This window comes from Phasianus colchicus, chromosome 2, assembly GCF_987193195.1.
Source record: "Phasianus colchicus chromosome 2, bPhaCol1.hap1.1, whole genome shotgun sequence".
NCBI classification, from domain to species: domain Eukaryota; kingdom Metazoa; phylum Chordata; class Aves; order Galliformes; family Phasianidae; genus Phasianus; species Phasianus colchicus.
In genome coordinates, this window is record NC_143437.1 from 5,752,615 (window position 1) to 5,765,100 (window position 12,486).

A 12,486-nucleotide genomic window follows, 5' to 3' on the forward strand; every position below is an offset into this window, starting at 1 on the left:
CATCTAGAATGCCAAAAGTAATTTATACTATGCTCAAGAGTGGTTTGCATAAACAGGAGGCAGTTAACAAAGAATACAGTTTTGAACTGCAATTGCAAATGTTATTTTATAAATTACAACACAGATGCACAATGAAATCAAAACACGTGTCCCTGTGATGTTTCCTTGCTTGCCTGAAGCGTAAAGCAGTGTTGGTATTAACTATTATTGCTGATGTTTATTGTTGCAGTCATTTCACTGTGAATAATTTTGTTTCTTACAGGTGGATCGTATCATCTTCTGCGTCTTTTTGGAGGTTGACTACAAAATTTTCAAGAAGAAAATGGGCGAGTTTTTCCCTATAGGTAGGTATGGGAATTTACTGCCATCTGACTCCAAAAAAACGATGCGGGAAAAGGCAACGGTCGGCATCCTTTCTGCTTTCACTGCCTGAGCCAAGTATTAAAATGTGAACTTTCTTTAGAGATCAGTTGCACGAAGAGGCTGTGATGCTGGAGAAATACAAGACGTTTAAAATCTGTGAAGCGGTAAAACTGTTTTGTGATGCTGCTGCTGCAAAATCAAGGCCTGCTTTTCCATGCTCAGTACTGTTAGTTTCTTCAATCCTTACTGTAATCCGTATCTCCTCCTTAAGGCTGGTGTGTGGCACTGCTTCTCTTGAGCAGCAGGCAGATGATTTGCACTCATGTATATAGCTCCTACCGTATATGGCTTTTCCATGCACACTGTGAATGCTTTACTCTTTCACTAATAGTGCTGGTAGGGTTTCTGTGCATCTTAAAAGATACCACAGGGGTTAGAGCCCAACTGTGTCTGAATGGGAACTTTAAACCTGAGCTGTCCCTGTGCGAGAATGAATTGGAGAAAGATGGCTCTCACCGGAGCACTTGGGAAATGTTAGCCATTCATCTTAGGCTTCACACATGAGGTTACTTTCTAGAATGCAAGAAAACCTGGTAGATAGTAAATTTGTTCACACCCCTCCTTATATAACTGTGATTTATTTTTATCATACATTATTAGCAATCCGTGTTAGAGTAGTGGGGTTTTTTTAATCAACCCTAACCCTCTCCCATTTTATTCTGTTTTCTCTGACATCAGTTCTGCTATATGTGATAAGATCCAGATTGTAGTCTTTTTTATCACCCATTTCTGAAATGGCAGTCACTTAAATGCTCCCCAAACTGCCTGGTAGAATGGGCCTGTGAGTAATGGGAAGCAGAGCTTGGGTGTGTTGTGAGATTCTCAATTAATTTTACAGGGCCATGTTGTCATAGTAGCCACAGTGATTTTTTTGACTTTTACTGGTAGTATGGATATTGTGATGTTTCAGCCTTATCTCACTAGAACTAACTACTTTGTAATCTCCAGTTTGCAGTGATCTCAAACCTAAAGACATACTGAATAATTCAGGTAGCATAGAATGGTGTCCGTATAGTAATATTTTGGGCTGGAGTGCAGCGAACATTCATTCAGACTGCATTCACATCTAATCTGGATAGTGTATGATTTTTATCTTTTTTTTTGGTCAATGTACACGTTGGACAGAACAGCAGTGCCCTGTCTTTTGTTGCTGGCTCTGTCTCTGCCTTTCGGATTAAGGGAGAGCAAGCTACCGTGGCAGTTTGTCAACAAAGTAGAGTATTAATACTCACCTTCAGCACTGAAGTCTTTGAAATTCCAGATGAAAGCCTGCTGTTATTACTACAAATGTAAAGCCCACTTGGGTTTGAAAGCCCCGGAGACAATGAGATGCTTCAGGTGCTGAAGCGTGACAAAACTAAAGGGGGGAAGAGGGTTAAAAGGAAGATTCACTTCTTTTTTTTGAGTTGTCAAAATATGGCATTGTTGAAGTCTTGGACAAAGAGGGTCTGTTTGGTTAGATGTCACAGTGTGTAAAGACTTCTTATTGCCTTATGCTACATTGTGCAGGTGATTCATTGTGCCGTAGTTCTGTAATTTTAAAAGCATGTCTATTCTCATGCATGTAAAGCTTTAACTTTTTATTGTTGTTGTTGTTGGTTTTTTTTTAATCAAACTAAAACAGGGAATTTGTATATGACCATAGTAAGGCAGTGGTGATGGGAACCCTCTAATGTGCAGTAACATCCAGCAGTTGGCAGGTGTGTGACTGTGAAAAAGGACCGCATGATGTGATGCTCATGCAGATAGCTTTCTGGATAAAGATGCTTTACTTCTCAGCAGCCGTAATTTGGTGTGGGTTTCTAAAAAAATCTTAGGACCTATTCTCATAGGCTTCCAGCTGTAATTTTCTCACCATTAATGATTCTGAATACTAGTTTTGATATGCTTTAATAATGTAGTCTTCCAGAAGGACTTGAGCACCTACTGGTTGTTAAGCTTGTAGCTTTAAAAGGCACCAAGCTGGCTTCCAAGATTTTTTCCCCGAATCAGTGAAGGATTTCCTGTGTTGAGGTCAGTAGTCAGCAATTTGGGAGATCTGATTTTAATCTCTTGTAACACCACGGATGTGTGGTGTGCTCTTACAGGAGTCACTTGGATGTGCAGCTTATGAGGAGAGCGGCAGAAAAGATGTGTACAAACGAAATGACTTCGATAGCATCCCTGGAGAAAAGATCAGTATCTGGGTCTCTGTCTCAGAGGAGTGCCCTAATGATTGATGTTCAGCATCAGGCTTCCTTTGCCCTGCTGAAGTGGCACTTTTCTGCTGGGTACCATCACAACAGCGGTTAGGTTGAAGTTGGCCCCATCCTAAATTGTCTGTAGCTGAATGATGAGGATATTAGCAGTAGGTCTTAATGGTGATCAGCAAAGGATTATCAGGTGTACTGTTTCTTCCTTTTTTCTTTTCTCTTGGTGAGGTGGTATCTGCGTCTAAGTCTAATGTGACCTCCAACAAGTTCTCTGCAGACTCCTCTCCTCTAGAGGATTATTCCATCTTTCTTCAACACCAGCTTCTTCCACAAGGGATTCGGTGTGGTTCTTTGTCAAGGAATTGGCAACTGTCCGTACCTTTGGCAATGAAATCCTGATATTTAGACTCTGGAAGGAACTGCCAAAACTGCTATGGCATTTTTTGTTTGTTTGTTTTTAAGTGATTCTATTAGTGTAGTAAAACAGAAGTCTCTGAGGAAAGATTTGCCCTAAATTTAAATTGATAGCAAGCTATCTGAGCATTCACAGGAAGGAATAATGCTGAGATATTACTTGAGGCTTAGAGAAAAAAACACTGAGACGTTTTTAAATGTGCATCTCGCATTCAGAAACATTACAAAATATATCTACATTAATAGATGTGGACAAAAATGCTTAGAAAGAAGAATATATTCATGGAGTTATATACATAAATAGTTATTACTTTAAACCTAGTGCATTAATAAATCCAAAAAGACATCCAAGTACTTAAGCTAGTCAAGTGATAATGAAATGAAGCTAGAGTTACACCTCAGTGCATTAGAGTAAGTGGAATATAGATACAGGGAAATTGTTCCATTAGTTGAACATATCATTAGACTTATTTTGTGAGAAGGATGCCAAAGAAATTAGTTGAGTAATAGTACTGATATTAAGACAACTGCCAAGAGCTTTGTCATTTGCAAACTTTAAATATATAGGGGAAGAAGCAGACTTCTAAGTAATTTCATATCTTAAAAGTGTAACATAGCTGTTCAGTAACGGACCAGTTGTCACATCCTCAGCATTTCAGATCCAATCTTAGTAAGCAGTAGCCTGTACAGAGCCTGAGTCAAAGCCAATATGCTCTGAGGGTAATGCCATATAAGCTTTAACTCAGATGCAGGATCTCATCCCTATGATGGCCCAGGAAAGTATTAGTTTAGAGGGAAAAGCGTCCTGATTCACACGGAATTTAGTGTAGAGTCTCTGAGGTTTTGCTGAGAAGTTCATGAGTGTCCTGGTAGGAAAAGAGCAAAGATGGAAGACTTTTTGTTGGACATCAAATCTTAAAATCAGTCGCTGTTTTAGCACATGAGGTGAGACAAATGGTGGTTTGTTTTTCTGTGGCTCAGTTGTGTTCTCTCTCTTGGTGGAATGGAATAGCCCAGACATCCTCTCTTCAGTTGCATAGTGACATTCTCTCTGGTTAATCTGAGATGATGTCTCGCTGCATATCCTTCAGGCAAATAAAATGCCCTTGCCTGTAATCCTGGCTCAGATATGTACTTCTTACCTCACTGGATTCATTGCTACTGGTATTATGTGTGAGCTTTCCAGGAAAGCTGCTGATACTTGTATCATTTTTTTTCTCTTGGAATTCATTGTCTCTTCTAACACAATTCTGCACGGAGCCTGGAATCTAGGCATTACTTTTATTGCTAAATATATATTTGTAAAACCTACCAGGAAATGGTACGAAAACGTTCCCCTTGAGAAGCCAGACTTGCTAACTTTTACCTTGCAGTTATACGTGCTCCTTGGTTGCTATTCATGGAGTAAAATTAAGCATATTTGTACACGGTTGCCAGCTGGAGGCAGAGACACCTTATTTTTCTCCTGTGTCCTGTATATAGCTAGCTATTCAGTATGTCAGACAGATAATCTTGTGGAGACCATTGGCAAATGCTTATTTTTCGTGGTGACTATTGTGTATTATGAAAGGTTTGTCTTAAATTGCAATGTTTAAAGTACTTCTGAATCTACCACCTGTTATCAGTGGATTGGAAAGGGAAATCATTTTTTCCGAAAATGTTCTTTAGACAAAAATAATGTCATAAAAGGTACATACTATGAAGCTGCCCTGTTCCAGGTGATATTACTCTTACTAGTTTAAACACAGTAACAGAATTACTTCACTAAAGCATTGCGAAAATTGCTAGAGAGGAGAGATTTGCACTTTATTAGACCAATTGATAGGTGGAAGATGCAAGCTTTTAGACCCTGTGTCCTTTCAGAGCTAATTGAAAGGATGCCGAGCCCAACCGCTTGTTCTTTTTTTTTTTTTTGTGAGCCATATCAGTTGGTGCTGAGACAGAGAGAGAGAAAAATTGCTTCTTGAAAAGCTTTCTCTCCCTTCTATTCCAGGTTATGACATTTAGTGCATTTTCTGCTTTTACCCTGCATGCCAAAATGCTATCCACCCTGTCCAAAGCAATGCGGATGAGAACTCCTGTTCTCTATTAATCCTTCTATTACTTTAGGAGGATGCAATGTGCAAATAGGAAGTTGTGCATAAATGTGCAAATATCTCATAATTGCAGAGGAAATTCGTTGTTAAGAGATCTACCAGGCTTGGAATCAAATTGGAAACTGTCTAAATGCCTGAATGAAGGGCTTTGTATTAAAAAGGCAGATCCCTGCACTAATACGTGACTGAACTGTTAAGCAGAGTTTGTAATTGCTGTGCTGGTGTTGAGGAGCATCCCCTCTCCACTTAATATGGCAGAACCCACTGGGACTACGACAGGTCTCAGCGTGAGCAAAGGAATCATAAGTTAGCCTTTTGTAAGTAATTCTACATCAAATGGGTAATTCGTTTGATAAATTTTGCCTCTCTATTTGCATTTGCAATGTTCACGAGCAGATTCATTGTGTTAATTTGTCACCTGAATGTATTCCACAAAATATTTTTCATAGGCTTTATTTTACTGCATGGATAGGTGCCAGGTGACTTACTGGAAGTGCCTGATACCCTTTATTTGAGGTCTGGTCTGAGTAGGGGCTCATATGTTAAGTCACCCAGCTGTGGCTCATGGCTGGTTCAGGCCACCAGGGCTTTGGGGCTATTGGGAGGCTCGGCTGAAGGAGCCTGCAGGCCTTTGGTCTTCACCTGCCTGTTGAGAGCATCCTGAGCGTGCTGCTGGGCTCAGCTGCTGTCCTCATCTCTGGGCAGAGCTTTCGGGTCACCGCATTCACAGCACATAAACATCGTGCCTCTTCACTGGTTTGAACCAGAGGGGCTGGAGATGGAGCATTCAGCGCTCCTCCGGCTCGGAAATCTGTGAGGAGTCCCGCGTTCAGGTAGAGATGAGTGAAGTTTTTTCAGTGAGTGAGAAGGAATTGTGGTCTTGACAAAGCTGTGACAGACTGATGATGATTTTGCATGGGTAGGAAGTGCTGACTCAGTGGCAGAGGTTTGAAATCACCCCCCCCAAACCTCTCTGAGCTTTGTATTGAGGGGTGTCATCCTCCAGGGCCTTGTACAGAACCCCTCCCTGAAGGACTTGAGTCCAAACTGCTGGGAGGAGGCACAGCCTTGCTGTTTTCAGTGGTGGTTGCCTTTCCCTCAGTAACACAGGCTCCTAAGGAAGCACAGCTGTCTGGGGGAGCTGGAGGAGGCTGCACACCACAATAGGATGATGGCTTTGCTCTATTTCTCTCTTAGAGCACCTGCAGATTCTGATAGAGTGCACTCCGACATAAATAGCTCGCTGTAAAAATTGTTCTCAATCCAAAATTTTCGTATAGCCGTAAGGCTTAGAAATACCCATCCATTTCAAGATGTGTCTGAAACAACTTACCTCATAAAATCAAGCTAAGTAAAATCTGAAGGTGTTCATAGAACTGTGAAACTAATTTTTTCTATTGCTTTTCGTCTTAATTTGCTGTGGCAGTGACTATGCCAGTCCAACCATATGTTGAGTTTGCTTTCTTTGCCCTTTCTGCCAGTGTCTCCATCCTACAGACAGTCTGTAGGGGCAGGAGGGTGAACAAGAAGCAACTTTGAAGACAGAGACCAGGAGAAGAGTCCCAGCTCCTTCTAACATGTCAGTGGGTTGCCAGTGCCTTAGAAATGGCAGTGGGGAGTTCTGCTTCGGTCTGAATCGTAACGAAGCTTCCTGGCATGACCTCTTCTGAATTATTTCCTGGCAGTCTGCTGGCAGAGTGCTGCTCTATATTTGATTGTGTTGCAAGCGATGGTCACCTCAGGCATGGGGTTTAAATCCTCTGATTGTACACTGTTCGAAACAAGCTTGTGGTATTCTGCTGTATGTGGGCTATAGAAAGTTGTCTGCTTGTCTCATTCTTGTTAGCAGCAACAGCACTGCTCGGATCAGGGTATGGACAGACAGTGGGTCTGTAATGTATTTCAGTGTTCTTTCAGGAGGTGAAGTACTCTTTTTTTTTTTTTTCCCTTTTTGCTCTGATAGTGTTTTGTGAATGTTTCCCTTTCCTTGTATTGCGAGACTGATGATAGAGCCTACAGTTGCTCCAAAAGATGGGGGAAAATGGCTCTTTTGCACTCCAAATCCCTGAGCTCTTCAGCTCCTGGTGTATAAGAATTGCATTGAAACAGTGAAATGGCAGGTGATGAAGGTGCCCTTCGAGGCACAGGGGTTGTGCAGGGTTGCTGCATGTGTTAGCTGTGTGGGAGAGGCTTGGGAAGATGATGAGTGTGGTTGTTACAACGTGAGTCTGGATCACTGCAACACAAGAAATGCCAGGAAATATTCCAGGAAATGAAGAATCAGAATTTATATTAAAAAAAAAAAAAAAAATTTCTACCCAACACGTAGTTAGGGAATAGGAACGCTTGCTGTGAGGTGCTGCAGACCCTGCAGGAATTAAATGTAGTTGAAAAGGAGATTAGCTCAACCAATAGGACTAGTCCAGCAGTGGCTATTAGTCACCATATTCTATAAGTGATATGCTCAGGAAGAAGCTGGTAGTGGGGAGGGAGATGTTTTGCTGTTCTATTCAGTCCTTTGCACATGGATGCCTGGCAGAAGGAGGTGAACAATCATAAGCCTTTTCTGTGTAATGTCTTCCGGGTATGCAATTTTGAACAGGCACCTTTTCTTCCTGCTGCCTTGCACAGTGTTGGTAGATATACCATGTAAAACAATGCAAATGCATTTCACATAATGCTCAAAAATATGCCATCTTCTCCGGACACTGATGCTGAGTCACTTCGTGTGCTTGAGTGCTTCTAATTGCAAAGGATGCCGTTAAATTTGTGTTTGTCTCATTTGATTGCCTCTGTCTTAGGTTACTGATGAGATTTTGTTAGAAGCTTGTATTTGCATGTGGTGACACATTTCTAAAACATAACATTTTGTGTGTGAATGCTACACTAGCATATTTATGGGTGAGAAATCCACTTGAACATTCCGGTAAACAAAACTCAGTTGTTTTCAGTATTTTAAGGCATCGAAGAAATAAGGAAGTTTAGAAATAGGTTTCTTTTTTAAAAAACAGATGAGTATTTTTGCAAAGAGTGTAAGGTAGAAGCATCTGGGAAATAGAAATTCAAATCTGATCCTGGCTGTGAGCTCTACTTCCTGCACTGCAGCTCTGCTGTCCAGTTCACCCACAGTGGGAACAGCAGTCGCCGTGTTGCCTTTGTAGGCACCTGAGGCTCATATGGATATATGCATTTTACTGCAGATTGAGTGACACGATGCATGAAAGACATCTTTGTGGTGACAAAAAAAAAAAAAAGTGCAACTTCTTAAGAGGCTGGTACTATGGATTTCTATTTGATATGGCTTCAAAAGCTACAAACATTTTACATTCAGTGAGGCTCTGGTGTTGTGGGACTGGTGTAACCAAGCAACATGGGAGGAAGAACTGCACTGATGCTGCAGTAAGGCTGGGATGTGCGGTGTATCAGTGGAAAGTTCTGCATAATCAAAACAGAGTAAACAAAATTTCATCAAACTCGCTTAGCGTCAGCTGGGAGTTTATATAGTGCCTATTGTTCTATAAGGAGGATTACAGGGTACAAATGCTCAGAAGCTCCACTTCTCCTTCTAAAGCAGAAGGCTGTGCTGCTTTTGTTGAGGATTTTCTTTTTGTGAGAATATTTTTTACAAGTAGATGTGATAAGAATCAGGCCTTGTCTTGCCTGATCTCATCAGGCAGAGGTTTCCAAATCTGCTTTTCCTCAAAGAAAACATTCCCCTTTTCTGTGCTGTTGGTCACTCGGTTGCATCAGCTCTGTGGAGAGCAGACTTGCATGGCTCAGAGCAGCCAAGAGAGCTCATGAGCTCCTACATTACATGTGAGCCTTGTGTGTACATACAGGCTTTGTTAAGCCCTGGAGTGTTCTTGTGTGCCTTACTACGATACCAAACTTCTTTTCTGAGATGGAGTCTGTACACTATTATGAAGCTCCTGTCAGGTAGCAGCAGTGGTCCTGTGCTATCCAAAAAAAAAAAAAAAGTGATTTTTTTTCACTTAAAATAGATAATAGATACAGTGTTAGAAAGCTCGTCAAGCTGTTAATATAATTGTGCAGATAGGTGGGTGAAGCTTTGGAACAAAGTTTCAGAAAAACAAATGTGATAAAGAGGAATAGGGACAGTGAGTACTCAGTCTTTTCCACTGCAGGAAATCCAATATTATCATGGTTTAGGCAGTTTGCAGTGGGCTGGTAGCCTGGTTCATGCTGCCACCCACTGCAAGATTTGACAGAAGAAGCTTTTCATTTGAGCAAGCAGAGACTGCCCTAAAATGGGATCCATTGTCTTGAAACCGTAGTGCAGCACATCCTCTGTTCTTCTAGTGGAGCTGTACGGTCGGATCATCAAGTCCCTGCTAGGCAAATGCTTGAGGGCAGGAACCTTTTCAGCTGGAACCCTGCTTTTACACAACAAAAAATCTCAGTGGGATGGCTGCAGCTCTCACTGCTGAAAGGTTTCATGCATTTTTGATGGATTTTTTTTTTTTGAGGCATCAGCATTAAAATCTCCATTTTGTTCCTTCAGCCTTTTGTATTGCTCTACCCATCCCATTGCTCTGCTTGCCATGGTGCATTTATGCAGGCTACAGAAAGGAGAGGTCTGGTCCCGTTGTGCTCTCCCAGCCCTTTTCACAGTTGTGTTTGGTCTGTGCAGCCACACTTGCATGACTGAGACAGCTGAGACACGTGGGTAAGGATGGAAATCAGGGAACAGCGGGAAGTGCTGATAAGATGAGCAAATTCTGAAGGATGAGGAAAGGGAGAGAAAGGCAGGAAGGAGCCATCAGCATGCAGAACTGCTGTGGAGCACCGGGAGCCTGAGATGCAGGCCCTGAGTACAGATGAAACAGCTGGCTTGAGCAGCTTGGAGCTGGCTCTGCTGTAAGAGCTCCACAAGGCATGCATAGTTAGAAATTAAAGGTGTTTGCATAGTGTTGACTCTCCCCATGCTAACGTAATGAACAATGCAAATAGAAGCGTGAGCAACAAGGAAGAGGTAGTTTAATGGCTTTGGGGATTAGCAGTGGTATTTAGAGCCTTTCACCTCTTTGTTCCTAACATAAATCTAAACACAGATTGATGATTTTAGCCATCTGGCTTGCACTTGCTTGTATGCAGTGACTAGTGAGACAGAGAAAGAACCTGACCAGCAAGGCAAAGGAAAAATATGTATATGACAGAAGGCTGCATCTCTTTCTCCTATGCCAGTCAGAGCTGGTGTGGTGCAATCATCCTGTCTGACCAAGTTCAGCAGGTAACAAGGGAGAGGGGAATGAAGAGGTAACTGACGTCTCTTGATACATGAATATACCATGAAGCCTGTAATTTATACAAATGTATACGTACCAACCAAATTGCACTCAAATGCAAAGCTCTCTGATCTTTTGAGATATAGTTAACCCATGTAATGTGAGAGTTAGAGGGCCAGTTTCAATCACAGGTTGATTCTGAATTGTAAATTATTTTATATGTGACTGGAAACTGTTCTCCCATATATCACCTACCTAATACCTTGTTTTAAGAACCATAGCTGAACTAGTAGCTGGAAAACTTCGTGCCTTTAAATGTATGAAGCATTTTGGATTAGATATGTCCCTTGTCTCCTAGGTCGTCTAAATACTGACATGAGTTTTCTTGGTGATGGGCTGACCCATGCAGAGAGTCAGTGCCAGTTTTCCTCTTGCTTCAGGAAGAGATCTTGCAAGCTCTTTTTTATTTTTTTATTCCCTAGGAAAATCTTCTTGGTAGAGTTCCCCAAAATCTAGGGTTTTAATGGGTGAAACCATGTGAAAGGCCACTGTTATGCTCTGCCAAACATAAGAGTAACCAAGAATGACCACATGCATGCGAGACCAAGTGCAGCAATCCCAGGTAATGCATGGGGCAGAGTGGCTGGAAGACTGTGTAGAGGAAATAGATCTGAGTACTGGTCACAGAATCACAGAATCACTAAGGTTGGAAAAGACCTATAAGATCATCCAGTCCAACCATCCACCTATCACCAATGGTTCTTGCTAAACCATATCCCTCAACACAACATACAAACGTTTCTTCTGGTTGACGCTCAGAAGGCCAGTGGCATCCTGGCTTGTATCAGACATAGTTGCCAGCGTGAGCACGATCATCCTCCTGTACTCAGCACTGGTGAGGCTGCACCTTGAGTACTGAGTCCAGTTTTGGGCCCCTCACTGCAAGAAAGACACTGAGGGCCTGCAGCGTGTCCAGAGAAGGAAAGGAGAGGTGTGAGAGATCTGGAGCACAAGTGTGATAGGGAGCAGCTGAAGGAACCGGGGATGGTCAGTCTGGAGAAGAGGAAGCTCAGGGGAGACCTTACTGTTCTCTACAATGGCCTGAAGGGAGTTGTGGTGAGGGAGATGGGGGTTGGCATCTTTGTCCCACGTAACTAGCAGTAAGACGAGAGGAAGTGGCCTTGAGTTGCTCCAGGAGAGATTCAGGTTGGACGTTAGGAAATACTTCTTGGAGAGAATGGTCATGTGCTGGAATGGGCTGCCCAGGGAGGTGGGGGAGTCACTGCCCCTACAGATGTACAAGAAATGTTTAGATGTTGTAGTGAAGGACGTGGTTTAGTGGGAAATATTGGTGATAGGTGGACAGTTGGACTGAATGATCTTAAAGGTCTTTTCCAACCTTGATGATTCTGTGCACACACTACAGCATGTTCTCCTTTTCAGTTAATTCTTTTAAGAGTAAGAGAAGAGTTACAGCAAGCTCACATCTGGGCTTTCAAATGTGAGCTTGGGCAAGAAATTTGGCCACGTTTCTTCCAGGCAATGATTACTGGCGTCAGAGACTGACTCTTGGGCTCTTCTGTGATTTTACTCCATTTTGTTTTGGGACTGACAGACTGGTTTGCTTCGGTTTGAAATATGCATCACTTTAGAAAGTTTCTTCTACAAGGGGTAAAAATGTGCATAGGGAGCAAGAAAAATAAACCTTAGTATTACAGATCTAATTTATAGCAATCTTGGCACTCATTTAGTCCTCTATTCATATGTATAATAGCTTTGGTTAAAAAAAAAAAAAAAAAAAAAAAAAACACTTTGATATGCTTTTATTTCTTTATAACCCAGTAAACTGCCTGCAATAACATACTGTTGGGAGAAAAGCGAAAGATTTTTGGATAAAGATTCCTAAAATAATGTTTTTCATCCAAAATAATTGGTTTTGGCATAGAGTTCTGACAACTAAATGTGGTGTTTATCACTTTAGCTAGCCACACCAAGGTCAGTGAAAGAGATCGCTTTATATACGACAGAGAATCACTTCCACCAGATGCATTAATATTTTAAGAATAAGAATTATAGACGCATGAAGTGACTGGGGAGTGCTGCGTGCCAAAAGGA

General features: G+C 41.8%; 1 protein-coding gene across 8 annotated transcripts in view; it reads left to right on the top strand.

The window, feature by feature from the left end:
* Positions 1-12,486, top strand: part of MACROD2 (mono-ADP ribosylhydrolase 2) — an 836,889-nt gene that overhangs the window by 744,202 nt on the left and 80,201 nt on the right. For all 8 annotated transcript variants that reach the window (XM_090134637.1, XM_090134639.1, XM_090134638.1 and 5 more), the window contains one exon: positions 263-344. In XM_090134637.1, coding sequence (XP_089990763.1) covers positions 263-344 — 82 coding nt within the window. The remainder of the gene's footprint in view (positions 1-262; positions 345-12,486) is intronic.